The sequence below is a fragment of the Scyliorhinus torazame genome, chromosome 16 (assembly GCF_047496885.1).
Source record: "Scyliorhinus torazame isolate Kashiwa2021f chromosome 16, sScyTor2.1, whole genome shotgun sequence".
NCBI classification, from domain to species: Eukaryota; Metazoa; Chordata; class Chondrichthyes; order Carcharhiniformes; family Scyliorhinidae; genus Scyliorhinus; species Scyliorhinus torazame.
Window position 1 is genome coordinate 112496148 of NC_092722.1, and position 27106 is coordinate 112523253.

Consider the following 27106-nt stretch of genomic DNA (forward strand, 5'->3'; position numbering starts at 1 on the left):
ACACCACCCCACCATTCCCACCCCCCTCACCACTAACCTCATCCCCACACCACCCCACCATTCCCACCCCCCCTCACCCCCAACCTCACCTCCACACCACCCCAACACCACCTTCACCCCCCACCACCAACCTCACCCCACCACCCCACCATTCCCACCCCCCTCACCACCAACCTCACCCCCACACCACCCCACCATTCCCACCCCCCCCTCACCCCAACACCACCTTCACCCCCCACCACCAAATTCACCCCCACACCACCCCACCATTCCCACCCCCCCCTCACCCCCCACCACCAACCTCACCCCCACACCACCCTCACCCCCCACCACCGACCTCACCTCCACACCACCCCAACACCACCTTCACCCACCACCAACCTCACCCCCACACCACCCCACCATTCCCACCCCTCACCACCAACCTCACCCCCACACCACCCCACCATTCCCACACCCCCCACCAGCAACCTCACCTCCACACCACCTTCACCCCCCACCACCAACCTCACCCCCACACCACCCCACCATTCCCACACACCCCTCCACCAACCTCACCCCCACACCACCCCACCATTCCCACACCCCCCACCACCAACCTCACCTCCACACCACCTTCACCCCCACCATCAACCTCACCCCCACACCACCTTCACACCCCACCAACAACCTCACCACCCCCACACCATCTTCACCCCCCACCATCAACCTCACCCCCACACCACCTTCACACCCCACCACCAACCTCACCACCCCCACACCACCTTCACCCCCCCACCAACCTCACCACCCCCCACCAACCTCAACCCCCACACCACCTTCACCTCCCACCACCAACCTCACCTCCACACCACCCCACCATTCCCACACCCCCTCACCACCAACCTCACCCCCACACCACACCACCATTCCCACACCCCCCACCATTCCCACACCCCCCTCACCCCCCACCAGCAACCTCACCTCCACACCACCTTCACCCCCCACCACCAACCTCACCACCCCACCATTCCCACCCCCCACACCCTCCACCATTCCCACACCCCTCACCCCCCCACCAGCAACCTCACCTCCACACCACCTTCACCCCCCACCACCAACCTCACCACCCCACCATTCCCACACCCCCCTCACCCCCACCACTCCCACATCCCCCTCCCCCCCACCAGCAACCTCACCTGCACACCACCCCACCATTCCCACACCCCCCTCCACCAACCTCACCCCCACACCACCCCACCATTCCCACCCTCCACCATTCCCACACCCCTCACCCCCCCACCAGCAACCTCACCTCCACACCACCTTCACCCCCCACCACCAACCTCACCACCCCACCATTCCCACACCCCCCTCACCCCCACCACTCCCACATCCCCCTCCCCCCCACCAGCAACCTCACCTGCACACCACCTTCACCCCCCACCACCAACCTCGCCCCCACACCACCCCACCATTCCCACACCCCCTCCACCAACCTCACCCCCACACCACCCCACCATTCCCACACCCCTCCACCAACCTCACCCCCACACCACCCCACCATTCCCACACCCCCCTCACCCCCCCCACCACCAACCTCACCTCCACAGCACCCCACCATTCCCTCACCCCCCACCTCACCTCCACACCACCCCACCATTCCCACATCCCCCTCACCCCCCACCACCAACCTCACCTCCACACCACCTTCACCCCACACCACCAACCTCACCCCCACACCACCTTCACCCCCCACCACCAACCTCACTACCCCCACACCACCTTCACCCCCCCCACCAACCTCACCACCCCCCCACCAACCTCACCACCCCCCACCACCCTCAACACCCCCCCACCACCCCAACACCACCTTCACCTCCCACCACCAACCTCACCCCCACACCACCTTCACCCCCCCCACCACCAACCTCACCACCCCCACCACCTTCACCCCCCACCACCAATTGCAACCCCACCAACACACTACCTTCACCCCCCACCACCAACATCACCACCCCAACACCATTCCCACACCACCCTCACCCTACACCACCCTCCATCCACACGCTCACCCCCACCACGTCCCGGTCTAATCATGTATCGTGTCTTCTGTGTTGCAAGACCTGCTGGTGATGGGGCGGGCCCATCTGACGTTCCCCCACCCCCAGCCAGTGCCACAGCTGGAGCTGCCCTGTGAGCCGAACAACAGTCAGAGCAGCTCGGCCACCAGCCCTCCACAGGAGACCCCGCAGCTCGACACTGCATTTCCGTCACTGCTGTCTCCAACACCCTCCACCATCCCAGAGATACTCACCTCGGTTGGGTACTTTAGTGAAGAGGCTCCTGGGACACACTGCGCACCACAGCTGATCCGGTACAGCAGGTGGAGGTCGGAACTCCCGAAAGGGCGGACGGTCGGCCGCCCCAGGAACTAGCTGCTGTCCAGACAGGTTTCGGGCTTCTGGAACGGACAGTACCATCGATTGTGGAGGTGCAGTTGCAGAGCCAGGGACTACATGAGGGGTTGTCGGCAAGCATCCAGTACCTGCAGGTGCAGTTGGAGGAGTCCAACCACGTGCAGGAGCAGGAGGTGCTGACCATGCATGCCACCCAGACTAATATCGCACGAGTGGCATCCATGGTGGAGGTGCTGGGAGTGAGGGTTTTGAGTGAGCCGCCCATGATGCCAGGGGTACCTTAGGCTGGCGCTGCCCTTGACAGCGGTGCACTCTGCAGCCCGTGCCCAGCACCCCTGTAGGAGCTACAGAGGCCGTTGCCCTTGAGTGGGCCGCGTTATACCCTGCCGGTGGGTGGCGGCCAATTGGGTGGTGGGCGATATGGTGCAGGGTGCGGTGCAGCGGTGGGAGATGGGGTGTGGGGGTGGGTGCACCCATACGGCCGGTGTCACTCTGCAGAACCAGGGGCCAAGGTGGCTGGTCAGTGGGGTGCACAGCAAATGGCTGCCTTGCAGGCCGTGGCCCAGTCCCGTAGGGAATAACCCCGGCCAAAAGGCTCATTTCCCTGTCATCCCCACCCCTAGCTTGACCCCCCTTCCTTCCCCCACGGCCATCCCGGCGAGTGTCTGGCACGGCAGCCACGGTCGCACTTCTCCGTGTCCTCACCCTCTCTCTCCCGCATCGACCACAACACCAGTTTCAGGATTTTGAAAAGCACAAGTGAACTGCGCCGTCGATAATTCGGCCCATCGGAGGCGGAAAATCGCGAATCGTAGAATACAGGGTCAGGCCCGCTAATGACATGCAAACGGTGTTTACTATACCTGCGTTCCAGATGCACCGGCGTCGCTGTTGAAGCGATGGATATTTTGCGATTTGGCGTCAAATCAGCATCCGCCACGGTTTCGGCCTCGGAACCGATTCTCCGCCCAATCGGGTTTCCCAATTTCGGCATTGGCCGATGGAGATTCCCGCCCAATGTTTTTGTTCCCAGATATTTCTAGTGCTCAGTCAAACTGCTGTGATTTCTCTCTCACTCCCTACCTAGTATAATTTTACAATAAATGGGAGAAAGAAAATAGAAAGATCTCTGGATTGCTCTAGACCAGTCAGCATGGTCACAATAGTCCATGCTTTTTCAACCCAATCACACATGGTCTCTTTCTATGTTACGCAATGTGCTACTGCCGAGCGATTGAAGAGAAAGCCTCGAGTGTTTTAGTAAGTGGTAAGTTGCAGGGAGAGGGTGGTACTGGTCAATATGTATGCCCCGAATTGGGACGGTGCGGGTTTTATGCAGCGTGTATTTTTTGGCTGAATATGCCTTTTTAAGAGGATTTAGAGAGACAGCGAGTGAACAAGAACATGGCAGGTGGAATACAATGTGGAAAAATGTAGGTTATCCACTTTGGTAGGAGGAACAGATGCATAAATGATTTCCTAAATGGCAAGACATTAGAAAGTGCAGACATACAAAAATTCATCAATAAGTTACTTAAAGCTAACATGTAAGGTGTAGCAGGCAATTTAGGAAGGCTAATGGTTTGCTAGCCTTTACCACAAGACGGTCCGAGTAAAGGAGTAGTGAAGTTTTGCTTCAATCGCACAGAATCTTGGCTAGACTGCAACTTGAAATATTGTGTGCAGCTTTGGTCCTTTTACTGTAGGAGGATATTATTGCTATAGAAGGACTACAACAAAGGTTCACCAGACTTGTTCCTGGGATGGACAGTCATAGGACCATCCTATGAAGAGATTGGGGAAACTGGGCCTATATTCTCTAGAATTTCGAAGGACGAGAGGTGATTCCATTGAAACCTACAAAATACTTAAAGGGATAGGTAGGATAGATGCAGGTAAGATGTTTCCCCTGGTTGGGGAGTCTAGAACTAAGTGACACAATTTCAAAACTTAGGACCGGGATGAGGAGAAATTGTTTACACAGGGCTGTGAATCTTTGGAATCCATTACCCCAGAGGGCTGTGGAAATTCAGCCATTGAGCATGTTTAAAGTAGAGAGGGACAGATTTCTAAATGTCAGTGACATAAAAGGATATGAGGATAGTGTGGGTAAAAGGCATTGAAGTGGATAATCAGCCATGATCATACGGAATGGTGGAGCAGACTCAATTGACTGAAAGACCTACTCCTGTTCCTTTGTTTCCATGCTCGAGAAATTGATTCAAATATAATTTTACCTGCAGTACAGAATTCAACGACTTCACTCCAGTCAGAAACCGTATAATCTCCATCACCTTGTTTTGATGCAGTCTGAACAGCCACAGTGTACTCTGTCCTGGGACTCAAGAACCAATGGCCGCGCACTGTCATTGGCAGAGGAACTGCTTTTGCCACCAGTTTAGTAGGAACATCCTGCAGAAGAAATGGAACTCTGATTTCTCAAATGGTTTAAGCAATAATATTGCAGATAATACAGTGCTCATCATCAAACCTAATGTTTTCCCTGAGGCATTGAGGTTACAAAAATTTTAAATTCAAAAGAAGTTGTAAGTGGTTGGAATCCTTCTTTGTCCACAGAAAATGTGTTGCAAAACAGATCAGAAACCTGGAGCCATTGAGCAGGAATGGGGAAGTAAGAAGGGATGTGGCAATTGAGATTTCATCTTATTATTCCATTCGTCTTGGTTTGTTACCTTGAATTATGACAGGAATCCCAACAAGAAACTCTCATAAATCCTTTTAAAGTGCCATGCGAGTTCCACTCAGGCAACCATTCCAAGCACTTTTCTTCAGATTTCAGTGATGCATGTACTGTTACTGAGTCTATCTGCCCAAGCACTATCTCAGAGCTATTCGCCTCATGTGAAATAGCGAGGTAGAGAAAGTGCACACAGTGAGCAGGAGCAACACTGATAGCACAAGGAAGAAGTCACTGCTGGCTGCAGGGTCGGAAAGTATCACCTTTTGGCCAGGGGACTTAGAACTCAAGTCCTACATATTATCATTCCAGTGAGCATATGAATTGGCAATAATAAGGAGAAAATCTGAGGTAGAGTTATAGAACAGTTACAGCACAGGGGGTGTTTAGCTTGTCCACCGTCCTTTCAGGCAGTGCATTCCAAACCCTAGGCACTCTGATATACCTTCAATTCACCGAGAGGCAGAGAGAGCGAGTGAACAATAGGCTTGATTAATCATGAACTTGCCTAGCCAGAGTCGGTTGTATAGATGAATGCCGCCCACAGGCGGCCGGTCTATATATGGCCCCGGTGAGGGCAGAACCAGAGGCGGAGCCCACCGGGGTTACAGTACAGTACCAGGAAGCAGCTCGTATCACCACTTCCAGGTCATAGGTTACAGTATCATACATGCATTAGGTGAATACATTCACCACGTTAAAAAAATCAAGCCCAGCGGGGGTGATGTGGGGTCATTACATATTCATCTATCTGGAAGTTGGATCGTTCTCCTCAACTCTGGGGCGGCGGCAGGCACGGTTGTTGCAGGTGATGACTCCAGGGGCATTGTGTCTGGAGCTTGAGCCTCAGTCCGGCATGTTGGAGACAGTTGAGGCGTGGGGGTAGGCATGGGGGGTGATGGGTGGCGACGCGGGACAATACAGAAGACCCAGGGGAGCATACGGGGCGCTGGGGGTGGCGGCGGGCAGCGGGGGCGCATTGGCAGGGGAACCAGCTGGCGCCAAGTCCCGTAGGGAGACCGTATCTTGCCGTCCGTCCTGGTGCGCGATGTAGGCATATTGGGGATTGGCGTGGAGCAGTTGGACCCTCTCGACCAGGGGGTCGGTCTTATGGCTCCTCATATACCTCTGGAGAAGGATTGGTCCCGAGTTGTCAGCCAAGATGGAAGCGAGACCCCGGAGATGAACTTCCTGGGGAAGATAAACAAACGATCGTGAGGGGTCTCGTTTGTGGCTTGCAGAGGAGTGATCTGATGGAGTGGAGGGCGTCAGGGAGGACCTCCTGCCAGCGGGGGATCGGGAGACTTCTAGACCTGAGGGCCAGAAGAACGGCCTTCCATACCGTCGCGTTCTCCCTCTCCACCTGCCCGTTTCCCTGCGGGTTTTAGCTCGTAGTCCTGCTCGAGGCAATGCCTTTGCTGAGCAGGTACTGACGCAGCTCATCGCTCATGAACGATGTGCACCGGTCGCTGTGGATGTAGGCAGGGAAACCGAACAATGTGAAGATGCTGTGCAGTGCCTTTATTACAGTGGCCGAGGTCATGTCGGGGCAGGGGACAGCGAAGGGGAAGCGGGAGTACTCATCGATGACCAAGTATATATTACGGTTGGTGGAGGGGAGGGGCCCTTTGAAGTCAATGCTTAGGCGCTCAAAGGGCCGGGATGCCTTTACCAGGCAGGCCTTGTCTGGCCGTTAAAAGAGCGGTTTGCAAGCCGCGCAGACTTGGCAGTCCCTGGTCATTGCCTTGACCTCCTCGGTGGAGAAGGGCAGATTGCGAGACTTAATGAAATGGGTAAGCTGGGTAACCCCCATATGGCAGAGATCATTGTGGATATCCTGAAGTCGGTCATCTTGCGCGTTGGTGCATGTGCCGTGGGACAGGGCATCTGGGGGCTCGTTGAGCTTTCCAGGACGATACTTGATATCGTAATTGTAGGTGGAGAGTTCGATCCTCCACCTCAAGATTTTGATATTTTTTATTTTGCCTCGTTGTGCGTTGTCAAACATAAAGGCGACCGACTGCTGGTCGGTGACGAGGGTGAACCTCCTACCGGCTAGGTAGTGCCTCCAGTGCCGCAAGGCTTCCACTATGGCTTGTGCTTTCTTCTCGACCGAAGGGTGTCGAATTTCGGAAACGTCGAGGGTCTTAGAGAAGAATGCTACTGGCCTGCCCGCCTGGTTGAGTGTGGCAGCCAGTGCGACGTCTGACGCATTGCTCTCTACCTGAAAGGGGATGGACTCATCCACCGCATGCATTGCAGCCTTGGTGATGTCGGCCTTGATGCGGCTGAAGGCCGAGCGGGCCTCATCCGTCAGGGGAAAACTGGTGGTTTGAATAAGTGGTCGGGCTTTGTCCGCATAATTGGGGACCCATCGTTTTAGGGCCTTGAGGCTGTGGAGAGGGGGGAGTTCAGTGAGGGGGCGCATACGGTCGGGCTCGGACCCTACGACTCCGTTCTCCACGACGTAGCTGAGGATGGCTAGGAAGGCGCACTTTTCTTTGTCGTATGTGAGATTGAGGGATTGGCCGGCCTAGAGGAACCTCTGAAGGTTGGCATCATGTTCCTGCTGATCATGGCCGCAGATGGTCACATTGTCCAAGTACGGATATGTAGCCCACAAATTGTACTGGTCCACCATTTGGTCCATCGTCCTCTGAAAGACCGAGACCCCGTTAGTGACGCCGAAGGGGACTCTGAGGAAGTGGAAGAGTCGGCCGGCTGCTTCAAAGGCAGTGTAGTGGCGCTCTTCAGGGCGGATTGGGAGCTGGTGGTAGGCCGACTTCAGATCGACCGTTGAGAACACACGGTACTGCGCGATCTGGTTGACCATCTCCGCTCTGCGGGGGAGGGGGTACGCATCCAGTTGCGTGAACCGGTTAATTGTCTGGCTGTAGTCCACAACGATCCGATTCTTTTCCCCGGTCCGGACAACCACCACTTGCGCTCTCATGGGGCTATTGCTGGCTTCGATGATCCCTTCTCAACAGTCGCTGGACCTCCAACTTGATAAACATCATGTCCAGCGAACTGTACCGCCTGCTTCTGGTGGCGATGGGCTGACAGTCAGGAGTGAGGTTTGCAAAGAGTGAAGGGGGGAGATCTTGAGGGTCGGGAGGCTGCACACTGGGAGGAGGGGCAAGGGTCCACCGAACTGTAAGGTCAGGCTTCGGTGATTACATTGAAGCCCAATCCGAGCAGTAGGGGGGCGCAGAGGTGGGGGAGGATGTAGAGCTTAAAACAAGCGAGCTCTGCGCCCTGCATCGCGAGATTGGCGATACAGCACCCCTGGATCTGAACCGAATGGGACCTGGAGGCAAGGGAGATTGTTTGGGAGGCTGGGTAGGTGTGGAGGGAGCAGCGCCTTACCGTGTCGGGGTGGAAAAAGCTCTCCGTGCACCCGGAGTCGAAAAGACAGGGGGGTCTCGAGCCCGTTGACCTGGACGACCATCATGGAGTTCTTCAGCTGTTTCGGCTGCGACTGGTCGAGAGTGACTGGGCCCAGCTGCGGGTAGCCTGTATGGTCGGTTGAATCAGAAGATGGCGGCCCCCCATGAGTCGCATGTGTCGGGCTGGGGCGAAGATGGCGACCAAGATGTTAAGTAATGGGTTAAGAGACGTTGCAATTAGTTGTCTCATTTATGTTAAGTATCCATTAATTGACACTGATATGTAAAGGGGCTTCAGGTGGCCTCTGTCAGGTGGTGTGTTGTTAAGAGTTTTGTGCAGAGGCTGTGGAAGTGAAATAAATGGTGTTTGGTGAAAAGGAAAAAGAACTTTAGACTCTTCATTCCACAGCAACTAAAACGTCTAACAACGGTAGCAGAGGATGGTTGCTGTGCAAATGTGAAGGTTTGAAAGATACAATTTTTCCTGATCAAACCAAGGAGTGAGTGAGAAGGAAAAAAAAAAAGATACATGGCTGAACCCAGGATGAAGATGGCTGGATAGGACTATCCTCCCTTATTTTCTGAAAGGGAATTGTACGACCAATGGAGAAGTGCAGTAGTTATGTGGACTAAAGTAACTGCTTTGGGAAAGAGAAAACAAGGTATGGCATTGGCTCTTTCTCTACCATATGGCAGTAAAATCCGAAACAAAGTGCTTTCTGAGCTGGAATTGGAAGAGTTAGACTCAGAAGGAGGTCTGGAGATGTTATTACATTATATGGATAAGATTTATAAGGAAGATTACTTGTTAAGTGCGTATGAACCATGGTCGGATTTTGATAAGTTCCGGAAAATGGAGGATATCTCCATGGAAGACTATATAATGGAATTTGGCAGACTATATAAAAGGCTGCAGAAACACAATCTGGAATTTCCACAGTCTGTGTTGGCCTTTAAATTAATTGACTGTGCTAGAGTGAGTAACATGGATAGGCTCCTGGTTTTGGCAGGAGTTCAGTTTACTGATAAGGATACCTTATTCGAACAGATGACAAAAGCTTCACAAAAGTTTCTGGGGAAACATTCGATTCCGATGGCTCTGATGACCCAAATAGGTCAGCCTGCAATAAGGCAGAATATGGAAGATACACTAGTAACAGGATGGCAAAATCGTATGGCTACGAACAGGGCTCAAGACTATAGACGGAGACCGAGACAAGGAAATTATGAAGACAGAAACCCAGTTAGAACCTACAATAGGAAGATGAACCCCAGAAATGCACAGGGCATGATAAATCGATGTTTTCGATGTGACTCTCAATACCATTATGCTTTCAACTGTCCAACTCATTATGATAGAGTGTTTGAAGCGACACATGACACGGAAGAGTCAGAAGACGAAAAAGATAGTGACCAGAAAGAAGGCATTGTCCTATTGACAAGCAGTTTTACGCCGGTAATGAGGGTGTTGGTTGCAGAATCCTTCAACTGTGCTGTATTGGACAGTGGCTGCACATCTACTGTGTGTGGAATTGACCGGTTAAAATGTTACTTAGACTCCTTGAATGCTGAAAATCGTAACAAGGTTAAGGAATTTGAAAGTTCCACAAGTTTCAGGTTTGAGGATGATAATACTCTGAAGTCGCTGAAAAGAGTGGTGATCCCTTGCAATATTGCCGGAGTGAATCATTTCATTAGCACGGATGTTGTATCAAGTGAGATACCTTTGCTTCTGAGCAGACCATCGATGAAGAAAGCACACATGAAACTGGATATGGAACAGGATAAGGCAACGGTTTTTGGAAAGACTGTGGACTTACAATTTACACAGTTGGGACACTATTGTATTCCATTACTGACAAATAATTTTTCAAGTAGAGTGGTTAAGGATGTGTTAATGGCAGTTGAAAATGGGACTTTAGCTGATAAAAAGCTTGTGGTATTAAAACTGCATAGGCAATTTGCACATCCGTCTCCTCGGAGGCTGAAAAATTTATTAAAGGATGCAGGGGTAAGGGATGACAACTATACTAAACTGATAGAACAGGTTAGTGACCGCTGTGAAGTTTGTAGGAAGTACAGAAGGACACCAGCACGACCGATAGTAACCCTACCTTTGGCCAGGGATTTTAACAACATTGTGGCCATGGACCTTAACATCTGGGATAAAGCAAATAATACATTTATTTTGCATTTTGTAGATTTAGCAACCAGATTTAGTCAATCAACGATTGTATGAAGTAAAGAAAAGAGAGTAATTCTGGATCAAATCGTGGAAAAATGGATAGGGACAGGAATGGGTTCACCGGCAAAATTCCTTACGGGGGAGAATTTGCTAATGATGAGTTTAGGGATATGTGTGAAAACATGAATATCAGTTATGAATACGGCTGCAGAAAGCCCATTTAGTAATGGTGTCTGTGAAAGAAATCATGCTGTCATCGATGACATGCTTCGGAAAATTTTGGCAGATCGACCAAATTGCAGGCGAAATTCAGCTTTAGCATGGGCAGTACATGCAAAAAATTCATTGCAGATGGTTGGGGGCTATAGTCCTTATCAATTAGTGTTTGGTAGAAATCCTAAAATTCCGACCATTTTGGATGACCAGCCTCCAGCTTGGGAGGGGACTACAATTAGCTCTGGTTTTGCTGAACATTTAAATGCATTACATAGCAGTAGTAAGGCTTTTTTGGAAGCAGAAGTCTCTGAAAGAATTCGCAGAGCTTTAAGACATAACGTACGGCCATCAGATGCCGTTTTTCAGTAAGGAGGCATCTATATGAGAGACAATTCTAATGAATGGAAAGGCCCAGGGAAGATCATAGGCCTAGATGGCAAAACAATTATTTTGCAACATGGTAATCAAACTGTTAGGGTCCATTCATCAAGGATAATGGGTACAGATTACAAATTTAGACAGAGCAGACAGACATGACGAGGAACCAGAGTCATCCGGTACGCATGTGTTACAGAACTATGAGGACCAATTAACTGATATAGACAGAGTTTCTGTGGAGGAAAACAACACTGCTGGTGAATTAAAACAGGCCATTTTTCCGAAAGGGCAACTGCCAAAAGTTGATACAAAAGTGACATAATTGCCTGAAGGGACTAGTCAATGGAAGGATGCAACTGTTATTAGTAGAGCAGGGAAGGCCACTGGAAAGTATAAACATTGGTTGAATGTACAGCATTCAGGGGAAGGAGTCAAGACAATGGATTGGGAAAATGAAGTTCAAAAATGGAGGGCACAGAAACGCAGTGCCAGTTCAGATAGTACATCGGATAGTGAACAGGTCCGCAGGAAAAGGTCGAGAACTATTGAAAGGACATCCCACAGCAGAAGGGAAAGATCAAGCAGTAGCAGTACAGAACGAGATACCAGGCGGGAGAGGGGACATAGTTTGTCAAGATCTCGGAACATGAGTAAGACTACGAGTACTAATAGGAGTAGAAGCCCACATGCACGTGAGAGTTTGGTGGCTTCAAATAAATTAGATGAAAAAGTTATTAAAGAAGCTAAACAGCAAGAATTGCATAGTTGGAGTGAATTTGGGGTATACACGGAAGTACCGGATAGGGGACAAAGAGCTCTATCCCACAACTGGATTTGCATGGAAAAGGTTCTTCCGGATGGAACATATAAGGCAAAGGCCAGGCTCGTGGCAAGGGGATTTGAAGAAAACTTAGAAGATCAGAATTTAAGGGTAGATTCACCTACAGCAGGAAAGGTTATTTTAAAGATCTTCTTGGCTCTGTCAGCCACAAAGGCATGGGAATGCAAATCTATAGATATAAAAGCTACCTTTTTGCAGGGGCATCAGCTCCAGAGAGACATTTTTCTCCGTCCTCCTAAAGAAGCAGCTAACACAGAAGGGGTACTCTGGAAGTTGAACAAATGTGTATATGGATTAAATGATGCATCTAGAGTCTGGTATTTTTCGGTAAGGTCAGTTTTGTTAAAGTTAGGCTGTTACCAGTTGAAAGCAGATCCTGCAATGTTTTACTGGCACTATAAAGGAAATCTTTCTGGCATTTTTATGATGCGTGTCGATTTTTTTGTGGGGTGGGACTAGTGATTTTGAAGCTATTGTAATCTCTGGTTTGAGGAAAGAATTCAGGGTTGGAAGTCAGGCTTCCGGTGCATTTAAATATATTGGACTGGAAACTGGACAGACTAAATTAGGGGCAACTTTACGTCAGCAATCTTATTTGGAAAGCATCACCCCAATAGCAATTAGTCGTGGCCGAGTTTCACAAAAAGACGCAATGGTTTCAAAGATAGAAAAAGAGCAAGTACGAAGTTTAATTGGGCAACTGAACTGGTTAGGTAGACAGACTAGACCGGACCTGAGTTTTGATGTCTTAAGAGTTGAGTACAAAAATGAATGATCCCAAAGTGGAAGCCATAATACGAGCAAATAAAGCGTTGGCCAAACTAAAAATGCAGGAGTGTGTTTTGAAGTTCCCGGTTTTAGGTGACCGTAAGCACTTGAAACTCATAGTTTATAGTGATGCGTCCTATGCAAATTTATGTGATGGGGTTTCAAGCGCAAGAGGTTTTATAATTTTCCTTTTGGGGAACAATGGTAAATGTTGCCCACTTGTGTGGGAAACAAAGAAAATAAGGAGAGTGGTAAAAAGCACTTCGGCTGCTGAGACGTTAAGCCTTGTAGAGGCGTTGGATATGGCTTTTTATATAAGTATGATATTGACAGAAATTTTGGGATAAGGGGATTTGGGTAATATACCTATTGACTGTCACATTGACAATAAATCCCTGTGGGAAAATGTGCACTCTACAAAAAGTGTCACTGAAAAGAGGTTACGGATAGACATCGCAAGTTTGAAGTAGATGTTGGACAGAGGGGAAATAACAAAAATTAAATGGGTCGACAGGAGCTATCAACTGTCAGACTGTTTTACGAAAAGAGGGGCGAGTTCACAGAAACTTTTGGATATTGTTCATGAAGGGCGCTTGTTTCTGTGACTTTTTTTTCTTCTCGTCCAAACAAGAAAAAAGAAAAGGGGGGGGACATCATGTGTGTGTTTTGGAGTTTCTGGAAATTTTGTTTTCACCTATTTGTTTCTCCAAGGGGAGACTGTTAAGTAATGGGTTAAGAGACATTGCAATTAGTTGTCTCATTTATGTTAAGTATCCATTAATTGACACTGATATGTAAAGGGCTTCAGGTGGCCTCTGTCAGGTGGTGTGTTGGTCAAGAGTTTTGTGCAGAGGCTGTGGAAGTGAAATAAATGGTGTTTGGTGAAAAGGAAAAAGAACTTTAGACTCTTCATTTCACAGCAACTAAAACGTCTAACACAAGATGGCCGCCCCATTGGTCGCACGTGTTGGTCGGTGCCGGAGCCGGCGGCCAAGATGGCAGCCCCCATGAGTCACACGTGTCGGTCGGTGTTGGGGCCGGCGACCAAGATGGCGGCCCCCACAAGTCACACGATGCTGATGACGCATCTGATGGGGGGGCCCTCCGGGCAGGCACGCAGCCATATTGCGGGGTCTGTGGGGCTGCGAGTCCATGGGTCGGGCCTGGTGCGTTTTCGATTTCTGAGCCTTAGGTCGACCCAGACAGACTCTAGCGAAGTGCCCCTTTTTCCCCCACAGTCGCTGCACAGGGGTGTTGGCCCTGGCCGCAGAAGTAGCACTGCGGTTCCCAGGGCTGGGCTGGCAGACACGCGCCGCAGGCCTGCGACGTAGTCGGGTTCGACGGGGGCCGCGACGAGGGTGTCCACGAGGGGTTCGCCAGGCCCGTGGGACACGCACTGAGGTTCAAGGTAGCTAGCTTTACTGTGTCCCGCAGGTCGGAGGTCCTGTTTTCCAGCCAGCGCTGCCTGATGTAGTTCGAGCGGACCCCCGCCACGTAGGTGTCCCGGATCTGTCAGTTCATATGTTCCTCCGCCGTCACATCTCGATAGCTGCAGTTCTTCGCGAGTAGAGTCAGGGTTTCCAGAAACTCGTCCAGCGATTCTCCGGCACGTTGACGGCGAGTAGTGAGGAGGTGTCAAGCGAACACCTCATTTACGGGTTTCACGAAGTGTGCCTTGAGGGTTGCGACCGCCACCTCGTACATGGCCGCTTTCTTGATCATTACTGAGATTCGATGGCTCACCCGAGCGTGGAGGAGGCGCAGCTTGAGGGTCTCTGTGGGAGGCGTTGTGGAGGAGTCAAGCTAGGCCTCGAAGCATTGAAGCCAATGTTCGAATATATCCTTGGCTTCGGACGCGCGGGCGTCGAGTTCGAGCCTGTCTGGCTTTAGAGCGGCTTCCATAGTGCTGTCTATGATTAATAAATTGATATACCTTCAATTCACCAAGAGGCAGAGAGAGCGAGTGAACATTAGGCTTTATTAATCATGATCTTGCCTAGCCAGAGTCGGTTGTACAGGTGAATGCCGCCCACAGGTGGCCGGTCTATATATGGCCCCGGTGAGGGTGGAGACAGAGGCGGAGCCCACTGGGGTTACAGTACAGTACCTGGAATCAGCTCGTATCACCACTTCCAGGTCATAGGTTACAGTATCATACATACATACATTAGGTGAATACATTCACCACACACTCATTCCACACAAAAGCTCTTCCTTGTGTCACCGTTGCTTCTTTTGCCCATTACTTTAGATCGGTGTCCTCTGGTTTCAAACCCTTCTGCTAAAGGGAAGTTTCTCTCTTATCTATTCTGTTCTATCAACTCTTTATCTACCCTTTATAATTTTGAACACCTTTATTAGATCTTCTCTCAACATTTGTTTCTCAAAGAACAACCCAGTTTCTCCAATCTACCCACCTAATTGAAGTCCCTCAGCCTTGGAATCAAAGGCTTTATAAACAGGCATAAGGGTACAAAAGCAAGGAAGTCATGGTGAAATATCTCCTGCAGCTTAAACGGGAGAACTTTGCCCAATTCTGGCACCACAGTTGAAGATGAATGTGAGGGCATTGGAAAGGCTTACAGAAAAGATTACCAAGAATGATTTCTGGGATAACAGACTTTAGTTATGATAACAGATTGGCAAAGCTAATTTGATAGGGGTCTTCAAAATCACACAACAAAGAACAAAGAAATGTACAGCACAGGAACAGGCCCTTTGGCCCTCCAAGCCCGTGCCGACCATGCTGCCCGACTAAACTACAATCTTCTACACTTCCTGGGACCGGATCCCTCTATTCCCATCCTATTCATGTATTTGTCAAGCTGCCCCTTAAATGTCACTAAAGACAGGGTCTGGACAAAGTTCATAAAGAGAAACAGTTCCTGTTGGCAGGACACTGATTTAAGCTGACTGGCAAAGGAACCAGAGGCGACATGAGGAAAAGCATTTTTTTTAAGTACAGCAAATGGTAAGAATCTGGAATGCACAGACTGAGAGAGTGGTGGAGAAGGATTCAACTGTGGGTATTATTCACCCACTTTAGAACTGCAGGTTTGGTGGAATTTTCGACACTTTTTCAGTGTCAAGCTCAGACTGAAAACCGCATGTAGCTCTCCAGCTGCACAGTCTAGTTCTCTCTCCCGGTCTTGAGCCTCTCTGAGTAAAATAAAATAAGCGGGAGGGGTTTACGCCATCACTCTGGCAGGGTGGAACCTGAAAGGGCTGGCAAGGCAGGACTGAAAGCCAGCAACATGGCTTCACACACACAGTTCACTTACTTCAACACACTCTACAAAGTTCAGGCTCCAGACTTCCCGCTCGCTCGCTCACTCTCTTCTCCCCCACCTTCCATAGACACACAACTGAAATCCCCCAGATGGGGCTCCCATGAGGGCCAAGCCCTGCACTGCCCCCTTCTCCCCCAGGGGGCTATACTTACCTTTACACCCCTGGAGGGATCCCCGCGACTGAATCTTGTCTTATAAAACCGGTTGTAAACCTCGCTAACAAAATATTCAGTGAGGTGGGGGTGACTGGCTAATCTGGCTAATGATATTAGAATTTATTGAAATCCATTAACATGAGATACTCATGGGTGTGAACTTCATGACATCACCGGCGAAAGGCGTGGAAAATCGGGAGACGTAATCCCTCCGGAATCGCATTTCTCGATTCTCTCTGGAATTTGCACCGTCATCGTTCTCTCAGACAGCGAATGCGGGCTGAAAATCGCCCCGTTTAAGTTATATTGCCTCACCACCTTCTTCCTATCAAAATGTACCACTTAACACTTCTTTGCAATAAATTGCATCTGCCATGTGTCTGCCCATTCCTTTTTTTTTATAAATACATTTTATTGAAATTTTTTTTCCCAAACAACAATTTTTCCTCTTACAAAACAAACTCAACAGTAACAGTACAGAAATTTTTAACAATACACAAGTAACAAAACCCCATTATCTATTGACCTAAACTAAATTAACCCCCCCCCCCCCCCTGGGTTGCTGCTGCTGGTCATCTGTCTTCCCTCTAACGTTCCCCTAGGTAGTCGAGAAATGGCTGCCACCGCTTGGTGAACCCTTGAGCCGATCCTCTCAGGGCAAACTTTATCTGCTCCAGTTTAATGAACCCCGCCATATCATTTACTCAGGCCTCCAGTCCGGGGGGGTTTCGCCTCCTTCCACATGAGTAGGATCCTGCGCTGGGCTACTAGGGTCGCAAAGGCCACAACGTCGGCCTTTTTCGCCTCCTACACTCCCGGCTCTTCCGCAACTCCAAATAGAGCTAACCCCCAGCCTGGTTTGACCTGGGCCTTTACCACCTGCGAAATCACTCCCGTCACTTCCTTCCAATACCCTTCCAGTGCCGGGCACGCCCAAAACATATGTGCGTGGTTTGCCGGGCTCCCGCCACACCTCCCACATTTGTTCTCCACTCCAAAGAACCTGCTCAATCTTGCTCCCGTTATGTGTGCTCTATGTAGCACCTTAAATTGAATCAGGCTAAGCCTGGCGCATGAGGAAGAGGAATTTACCCTGCTTAGGGCATCAGCCCACATACCCTCCTCTATCTCCTCCCCTAATTCTTCTTCCCACTTTCCTTTTAGTTCGCCCACCGACTCCTCCCCCTCTTCCCTCATCTCTCGATAAATCTCTGACACCTTGCCCTCTCCGACCCACACCCCTAAAGCACCCTGTCCTGTATCCCCTGTGTCGGGAGCAACGGAAATTCCCTCACCTGTTGTCTAGTAAACGCCCTCACCTGCATATATCTCAAGAAATTTCCCCGGGGCAACTTATACTTTTCCTCCAATGCTCCCAAGCTCGCAAAAGTCCCATCTATAAATAAATCTCCCACCCTCCTAATTCCCAACTGGTACCAGCTCTGAAATCCTCCATCCATTCTTCCTGGGGCGAACATCTGGTTCCTGATAGGGGACCCCACCAGGGCTCCCCGCACCCCTCTCTGTCGCCCCCACTGTCCCCAGATATTCAGTGTTGCCGCCACCACCGGGTTCGTGGTAAACTTTTTAGGTGAGAACGGTAGTGGCGCCGTCACCAGCGCCTCTAAACTCGTCCCTTTACAGGACTTTCTCTCCAGTCTTTTCCACGCCGCTCCCTCACCCTCCATCATCCATCTACGTATCATTGCCACATTGGCGGCCCAATAGTAATCGCCCAAGTTCGGTAGTGCCAATACTCCTCTGTCCCTACTACGCTGAAGGAACCCCCTCCTTACTCTCGGAACTTTCCCTGCCCACACGAAGCTCGTGATGCTCCTGTCTATTTTATTAAAAAAGGTCTTGGTGATTAATATAGGGAGACATTGAAATACAAATAAGAACCTCGGGAGGACCATCATCTTAATTGCTTGCACCCTGCCCGCCAGCGACAGAGGCTGCATGTCCCACCTCTTGACGTCCTCCTCCATCTTTTCTACCAGCCGTGTCAGATTAAGTCTGTGCAAGGTTCCCCAGCTCCTAGCGATCTGAATCCCCAGGTATCGGAAGTTTCTTTCCACTTTCCTTAGCGGCAAGCCTTCTATCTCTCTACTCTGGTCCCCTGGATGTATCACAAATAATTCACTCTTCCCCATGTTTAGCCTATACCCCGAGAATTCCCCGAACCCCCTCAAAATTCACATAACCTCTATCATCCCCCCCCGCTGGGTCCGACACGTATAACAATAGGTCATCCGCGTATAACGAGACTCGGTGTTCTTCTCCCCCTCTAATCACCCCTCTCCATTTCCTGGAGTCTCTCAACGCCATGGCCAGAGGTTCAATTGCCAACGCGAACAACAATGGAGACAGCGGGCATCCCTGTCTTGTTCCCCTATATAGTCGGAAATACTCCGATCTATGTCGACCTGTAACTACGCTTGCCGTTGGAGCCCCATAAAGAAGTCTAACCCAGCTAATAAACCCGTTCCCAAACCCAAACCTCCTTAACACTTCCCATAAATACTCCCACTCCACCCTATCAAATGCCTTCTCGTGTCCATTGCCGCCACTATCTCTGCCTCCCCCTCCACTGGGGGCATCATTATCACCCCTAATAGTCGTCGCACGTTAACATTCAGTTGTCTCCCTTTTACGAACCCTGTCTGGTCTTCGTGCACCACCCCCGGGACACAGTCCTCTATCCTCGATGCCAGTACCTTTGCCAGCAATTTGGCGTCCACGTTCAATAGTGAAATAGGTCTATAGGACTCGCACTGCAACGGATCTTTGTCCCTCTTCAAAATTAGCAATATCGTCGCCTCCGACATCGTCGGGGGTAGAGTCCCCCCTTCCCTGGCCTCACTGAATTTCCTCGCCATCAACGGGGCCAACAAGTCCACATATTTTCTGTAATATTCCACCGGGAACCCGTCTGGCCCCGGGGCCTTCCCTGCTTGCATGCTTCCCAGTCCCTTAATAACCTCGTCCACCTCAATCGGTGCCCCCAGGCCTACCACCTCCTGCTCCTCCACTTTCGGGAACCTCAATTGGTCCAGGAACTGCCGCATCCCCTCCTCTCCCTCTGGGGGTTGAGACCTATACAGTTCCTCATAGAAGGTCTTGAACACCTCATTTATCTTTCCTGCCCTTCGCACCGTGTATCCCCTTTCGTCTCTAATTCCTCCTATCTCCCTCGCTGCTGCCCTCTTTCGCAATTGATGAGCCAACAGGCGACTAGCCTTTTCCCCCTATTCATACCTCCTCCCCTGTGCCTTCCTCCACAGTACCTCCGCCTTTCTGGTGGTCAGAAGGTCAAACTCCGTCTGGAGTCGTCTCCTCTCCCTGTACAATTCCTCCTCCGGGGTCTCTGCAAATTCCCTGTCCACCCTTAAAATCTCCCCCAGTAATCTTTCCCTTTCCTTGGCCTCTGTTTTCCTTTTGTGGGCCCCAATAGAGATCAGCTCTCCTCTGACCACCGCTTTTAGTGCTTCCCAAACCACTCCCACAGGGACCTCGCCGTCGTCATTGACCTCCAGGGATCTCTCAATACACCCCCGCACTCTTGCACACACTCCCTCATCCGCCATCAGTCCCACATCCAATCGCCAGAGTGTTCTCTGCTCCCTGTCCTCTCCTAATTCCAGGTCCACCCAATATGGGGCATGATCCGAAACCGCTATGGCTGAGTACTCAGCTTCTTCCACCCTAGAGATCAACGACCTTCCCAAAACAAAAAAATCTATCCGGGAGTACACTTTATGGACATGGGAGAAGGAAAACTCCCTAGCCCTAGGTCTAAGAAATCGCCATGGATCCACTCCCCCCATTTGGTCCATAAACCCCTTAAGTACCTTGGCCGCTGCCGGCCTTCTTCCGGTCCTTGAGCTGGATCTATCTAGCCCCGGGTCCAGCACCGTATTAAAGTCCCCTCCTAAAATCAAGTTTCCTACCTCCAGGTCCGGTATACGCCCCAGCATCCGTCTCATAAATCCCACATCGTCCCAATTTGGGGCATACACATTAACCAACACGACCTCCATTCCCTCCAGCCTACCACTCACCATTACATATCTACCTCCGCTATCTGCTACGATGTTCTTTGCTTCAAATGCTACCCGTTTCCCCACCAAAATGGCCACCCCTCTGTTCTTTGCGTCCAGTCCTGAGTGGAACACCTGTCCCACCCATCCTTTGCTTAGCCTAACTTGGTCCGCCACCTTTAGGTGCGTCTCTTGGAGCATAACCACGTCTGCCCTTAGTCCTTTCAAATGCGCGAGCACTCGGGCCCTTTTTATCGGTCCGTTCAGGCCTCTCACGTTCCACGTGATCAGCCTCACTAGGGGGCTACCTGCCCCCGTCCCGTGTCGACTAGCCATTACCTTCTCTAGGCCAGTCCCATATCCCGCCTCCGCGCTCCCGCTCGCTCCCCCAGCGTCGCACACCATCCCCGCCCACCCACTCTTTAGCCATTTCCTTTTGGATTTCCGCAGCAGCAACCCAGTTGTCCCCCCCCCCGCTAGATCCCTATCTAGCATGATTGCTCCCCCCATATCACTTCCGTAAGTCAGCTGACTTCAACTGACCCCGGCTACTCCTGCTCACTCCTCGACCCCCCCCCGTGTGGGGGAACTCCCATCCGCCTTGCGCCTGTCTTCCCGCCTTATTCTTTCTGGCGCGGGAACATCCCTTTACCTGACCCGCCTCTTATGGCGCAGCTCCCTTTCCCCTCCCCCTCCCCTTCCCCATTCTCCGACTATGTCCCGTCTGTCCCCCCTCACCGGCGCCCACATTTCCCCAATGTCTCCCCCCTTCCCAGTTTGCTTCTCAATTAACTTCACCCATAACATTAACAAAATCAATAACAATAACATTTCCTGCAGCATCAGTCCCTCAGTTCCGATCCAATTTCTCTTCTTTGATGAAGGACCATGCTTCCTCCGCCGTCTCAAAATAATAGTGTCTCTCCTGATACGTGACCCATAGTCTTGCCGGCTGCAGCATCCCAAACTTCACCTTCCTTTTATGCAACACCTCTTTGGCTCGGTTGAAGCTCGCCCTCCTCGCCACCTCCGCACTCCAATCCTGGTATATCCGTACCACAGCATTCTCCCATCTGCTACTCCGCACCTTTTTAGCCCATCTCATGACCTCTTCTCTGTCCTTAAGGCGGTAAAATCGCACGATTATCGCCCTCGGTGGTTCTCCCGCTTTTGGTCTTCTCGACGGAATCCGATTTGCCCACTCCACCTCCATGGGGCCCGTAGGGGCCTCAGCACCCATCAGTGAGCTCAGCATCGTACTTGCGTACGCTCCACAGTCCACTCCTTCCACACCCTCAGGGAGACCCAGTATCCGAAGGTTCTTCCTTCGCGCTCCGTTTTCTAGGGCCTCGATCCTTTCAGTACACTTTTTATGAAGTGCCTCGTGCGTCTGAGTCTTAACCGCCAGGCCCAGGATCTCGTCCTCAATATCTGTCACCTTCTGCTCCACCACGCGGAGCTCTGTCTCCTGGGTCTTTAATGTCTCCTTGAGCCCCTCAATTGCCTGTAGCATCGGGGTCAGCACCTCCCTCTTCAGCAGCTCCACGCACCATCTCACGATTTCATCCTGCTCAGGCCCCCATGTCGCCTGCGCTTTCTCCGCCGCCATCTTGTACTTCTCTCCCTCTGACCTTTTGGTCGACGATTCCTTGGGCTGCAGCCGCCGCCGCCGGTTTTTTCCTCCTTCGTTTGGGGGGGACTCCCTTCTCATCCACCCCACACCGGGTTGGGTCGTCAAAGAATTCCCCGTTGGGGCTCTTAGAAGAGCCCGAAGGTCCGTCGGAGCTGGAGCCGCCGAAACGTGCGGCTAGCTCGGCATCACCGCAACCGGAAGTCTCGTGTCTGCCCATTCCAACAATCTGGCTACATTCTCCTGAAGTTTATCATCATCCTCCACACAGTTCACAATACTTCCACGTTTTGTGTTGTCTGCAAATTTTAAAGTTGTGCCCAAGCCTATCTCATTAATATAGGTCGGGAAATGCAGTGTTCCTAGCACTGACCCCATGGGAATATTATTATATACATTCCTCCAGTTCAGTAAACAACTGTTCATCAATATTTTATTTCCAGTCACTCAGCTATCTTCACATATTGTGGCCGCTATCCCTTTTAACTTTTCTGACAAACCTGTTATATGACATTTTATGAAATGTCTTTTGTAAATCCGTATATACATCAACCCTATTACCTTCAACAACCCTCTCTGGTACTTCACCAAAGAACATAATTAATTTAGTTATATATGATTTGCCTTTAACAAATCACTTTTAAAAATATTCATTCATGGAATGTAGGCTTCGTTGGTTAGGCCCATCACTAATTGCCCTTGAGAAGGCAGTGGCGGAAGGCCTTCTTGAACCCCTGCAGTCAATGTGATGTAGATATACCCACAGTGCTGTTAGGGAGAAAGTTCCAGGATTTTGTCCCAGTGACAGTGAAGAAACCGCGATATATTTCCAAGTCAGGATGGTGTGTATCTTGGAGAGGCACTTGCAGGTGGATGGTGTTCACATGTGCTGGATTTCCTTAGTTCATCCTCATTTGTCCAACTGACTTTATTTTGTCCCAGAGTATTGTTTCTAAAAGCTTTCCACCACCGAGGTTAAACTAACTGGCTTGTAGTTGTTGGTTTATTCTTGCACCCTTTTTTGAACAATTACATTAGCAATTACATTAGCAATTCCCAGCCCTCTAGAATTATCTTTGTATCTAAGAAGCATTGGAAAACTGTGACCAGTACCTCTGCAATTTCTACCCTTACTTCTCACATCAACCTTGGATGCATTTCATTCAGTCCTGGCGACTTGTCAACTTTAAGCCAATCTTTCTTGTACCCTGCTTTTATTAATGTTTAGCTCATCCAGAGTCTCAGCTACCTCCTATTCCGTGGCAGCATTTTGTTCCTAAGTAAAGGGGAATGCAAAACGCATGTTCAATAACTCCCAACATGCTCTCTGCTTCCAAGTCTAGTTATCCTTTTTGATCCCTAATAGGTCCCAGTCCTCCTCTTACTATCCTTTTTCTGTTTATAGAAAGATTTATAGACCCATAGAAAATTTTACAATTCCCTTTTATGTTGGCTGCCAGTCTCTTCTCCTACTCTCTTTGCTCTACTTCCTTTCTTCACTTCCCCTCCAATCTTCCTATAGTCAGCCTGCTTCTCGTTCATGTTATTAACCTGCCATCTGCACTCTTTATCTTATTCTCTGGCTCTTTTGTCATCTAGTTAGGTCTGGCTTTAGTTATCCAACCTTACTCCCCTTGCGGCAACGTACCACAGCTGTAATGAGCCATCTCTTCTTTAAAAGCAGCCCATTGTTCCATTACCAGCCAACATACCCAGGGCAGATCCATTCATAACTCACTGAAATTGGCCCTTGAATTTGATTATGGATTGGTTCTTGTCCTTTTCTTTACCTAACCTAAATCGTACAATACATTGATCACTGTTCCCTAATTGTTCCCCTGACACTTGACCCATCCCATTTCCCAGAACAAGACCTAGCAATGCCTTCTTCCTCACTAGGTCAGAAATGTGCTGCTCAAGAAAGTTCAGTTAAATACACTTCAGAAACTCCTCTTTATCCTTTGCACTATTTCCATCCCAATCTATATTAATATAATTGAAAGCCCCATGCTATTGGAGTCTTATTGTTACCCTGTCCACCAGAAATGGGTTACACATGAAAAAGGTGGAGTTCCAGCAAAACAAAACACCTATCCATTTTCCATTGTTGCTGACAAATTTACGCTAATGCAGTGAGTGGCTGGGAGCAGAAATTACAAGCTGAAGTCCCAGATGGTCTGTTAACAGCTGTGTCAAAGCACTGACTCAAGTAATGCATTTATTATATTCATCAGTAACTGTAATTACATTCTTGACACAGCAATCACAGCCTGAGTAAGCCTTCCAGGTTGCTTGTTAAATAACGTTTTGTGACTTTTTAAATCTTGTTTTAAAATAGCCGATGAGTCAATTAAACAAAAGTCACAAGAAACATAACCATTTAGTTACCAGAATTCAATAACATTTCTACCTTATGTTGTCTATTTTATCAAAAATGTAATGTAACAATGGGCAGAGCCTTTGATCTCTGTGGCCAATATCAAACACATACAAAAAAAGCAAGCTTATAATGCTGCTCCACTGTGATCACAGCATTTCGTTCCTCAATGTGTGGAGTAATAGCCATTTGTATTCAGTATATTAGAAGTCTTTCCTATAGCACGCATTCTAAGTGCAATATTTGCTTTCTGTATAATGCTGAAAAACCTACTTATTATATTTGTCTCTGGTTGAGTTCTTTGTTGCTTCCTACTACTATCTTACTGACCCAAGTGAAAGTTCAGTTCCCTGATCCAGCTCTCTTTGGTATTTTTGTGTAACTGACAGTGGCTGGTAATGTCCTTAAAGCTGCTTGCACTCCGCCATTCCAATCAACAAGGACAAGCTACGTCTGATGCCAGAAGAAAACTAAGTTGCATGATCCAGAATATATGAGAGATGTCTTAATTTAGAGAGTGACAAGGGGAGGTTCATCTGATCTAGGTAACACATGGTACAAACACTCTTCATAGGATCGTATTTCGAAGTGATAATTCCTCAGAAAGATTCAGCATTTTTACAGAAATTAAATTAAAGTTAAGAAGCAAACTTCCCAAATAATTTAAGCATTGAAACTATACACAGGCATGTTTGAAACTGAGTACTTATGCAAGATTCACAATACTCCAGAGTTCTCTCCAGAATAATGAGTAATCCCAGTCTGTCCAAAACATTTTGGAAACAGATATTTGGTGCATAATGGTGAACACTGGCCGTTCCCACATTAGTACAAATGTAACCTAACTGTATATGATTTAATTACGATCCCCATGGGAAAACTGTAAACTAAAAATAACCAAACTTACCACATGGCCGCAAATGAGAAAATTACCAACAAGATTTCATTTTTAATATAACACAAATCAGAATCCATGGGAATTCCATCTGAATTAACAGGCAAATAATACTGTAAATAAAAAGGTATATATAGTTTTAAATAATCAATATAAAAAAGATACACACAACCCCTAACGCGTGCATCTGTCTCTGGCACCATGGGCAGTTCCAAATTTCTTTAACGGCCTCTGGTACGCAAGATCTCTTATTTTTCCACCTCCACTGGCAACTGTATTCGATCCAAAGTCCCCAGATACAGTTAATACCAACAAGGCACATACATGGCGATGAACCATCTTTCACCATCATCATCACGTTCTCCCTGTGTCTGCGTGAGTTTCCTCCGGGTGCTCCGGTTTTCCGGAAGACGTGCTTGTTAGATGAATTGGACATTTTGAATTCTCCCTGTGTACCTGAACAGGCGCAGTAGTGTGGCGACTACGGGATTTTTGCAATTTGCAATAACTTCATTGCAGTGTGCAGCATGGTAGCACAGTTGTTAGCATGGTGCTTCACAGCGCCAGGGTCCCAGGTTCAATTCCCAGCTTGGGTCAGTGTGTGTGCGGAGTCTGCACATTCTCCCTGTGTCTGCATCAGTTTCCTCCGGGTGCTCGGGTTTCCTTCCACAAATCCCGAAAGACATGCTGTTAGGTAATTTGGACATTCTAAATTCTCCGAGTGTACCCGAAAAGGCACCGGAATGTGTCGACTAGGGGCTTTTCACAGTAACTTCATTGCAGTGTTAATGTAAGCCAACTTGTGACAATAAAGATTATTATTATGTAAGCCTACTTGTGACATTAATAAAGATTATCATTCAATCCAAATGCTGTCACTTTCCGGAGTTCCCTTTCAACCGACCGACCAACAATACATGGCTTATGGTCTGGATCTCTGATACAAACTCTTCTTTCGAACATTTGAGCTTTTTGCATCACATTTAGGATTCTGTCCCTTTTTTAAAAAATTTAGTGCCCAATTCATTTTTTCCAATTAAGGGGAAATTTAGCGAGGCCAATCCACCTACCCTGCTCATCTTTGGGTTGTAGAGGCAAAACCCATGCAAACACGGGGAGAATGTGCAAACTCCACACGGACAGTAACACAGGGCCGGGATCGAACCTGGGACCACGGCGCCGTGAGGCAGCAATGCTAACCTCTGCACCATCATGCTGCCCTGGTTTCAGTCCCTTTTACCTTGCCCATCCATCACTTCCCCAAAAGCTTCTGGAACTTTACTTTTCTTCTCATTACCTTTTGGTAGAGAGCTTTGCTGGCTTCTCATCACATAAATTCTGAGTTCCTCTCTCTGTCTGTCTGCTTTTTCTTCCTGTCGGCATCTATGCTGATCATCTTCTGACTTCAGCTCTCCTGTTTTCTTTACAACAGCACTTCCTTTGCCTGTCTTCTGTGTCCCCCAGTGCAGATACTCACACAACTTTCATATCTTGACTTCCTTCTTGTTGGCTCTGCTTCAAGGTTCGCCAGGCCACATGGACTCGTGTTTCTTATTATCCACGGAAATTAAAAGTGATCCCTTTACAATTGATGAAACTCTTAAAATTCCTTTACAAACATTATTAAAAACAATTACAGATTACAAATGCACAGAGATAAGGTACAATAACAGAAACTATGGGCAGGATTCTCCCCTACCTGGCAGGGCGGGGGGTTCCGGCATAATGGAGTGGCGAGAACCACTCCGGCGTCGGGCCGCCCCAGAGGTGCGGAGGGGCCAAGCCCTCACCTTGAGGGGCTAGGCCCGCGCCGGAGTGGTTTCCGCCCCGCCGGCTGGAAAGGCC

General features: G+C 49.3%; 1 protein-coding gene across 1 annotated transcript in view; it reads right to left on the reverse strand.

Annotated features, from left to right (window-relative positions):
• The window catches only part of phyhiplb (phytanoyl-CoA 2-hydroxylase interacting protein-like b), a 92742-nt gene that overhangs the window by 12964 nt on the left and 52672 nt on the right, over window positions 1–27106 (reverse strand). The window contains exon 3 of the mRNA XM_072478911.1: window positions 4637–4811. Within this exon, the coding sequence (XP_072335012.1) occupies window positions 4637–4811 (175 nt within the window). The remainder of the gene's footprint in view (window positions 1–4636; window positions 4812–27106) is intronic.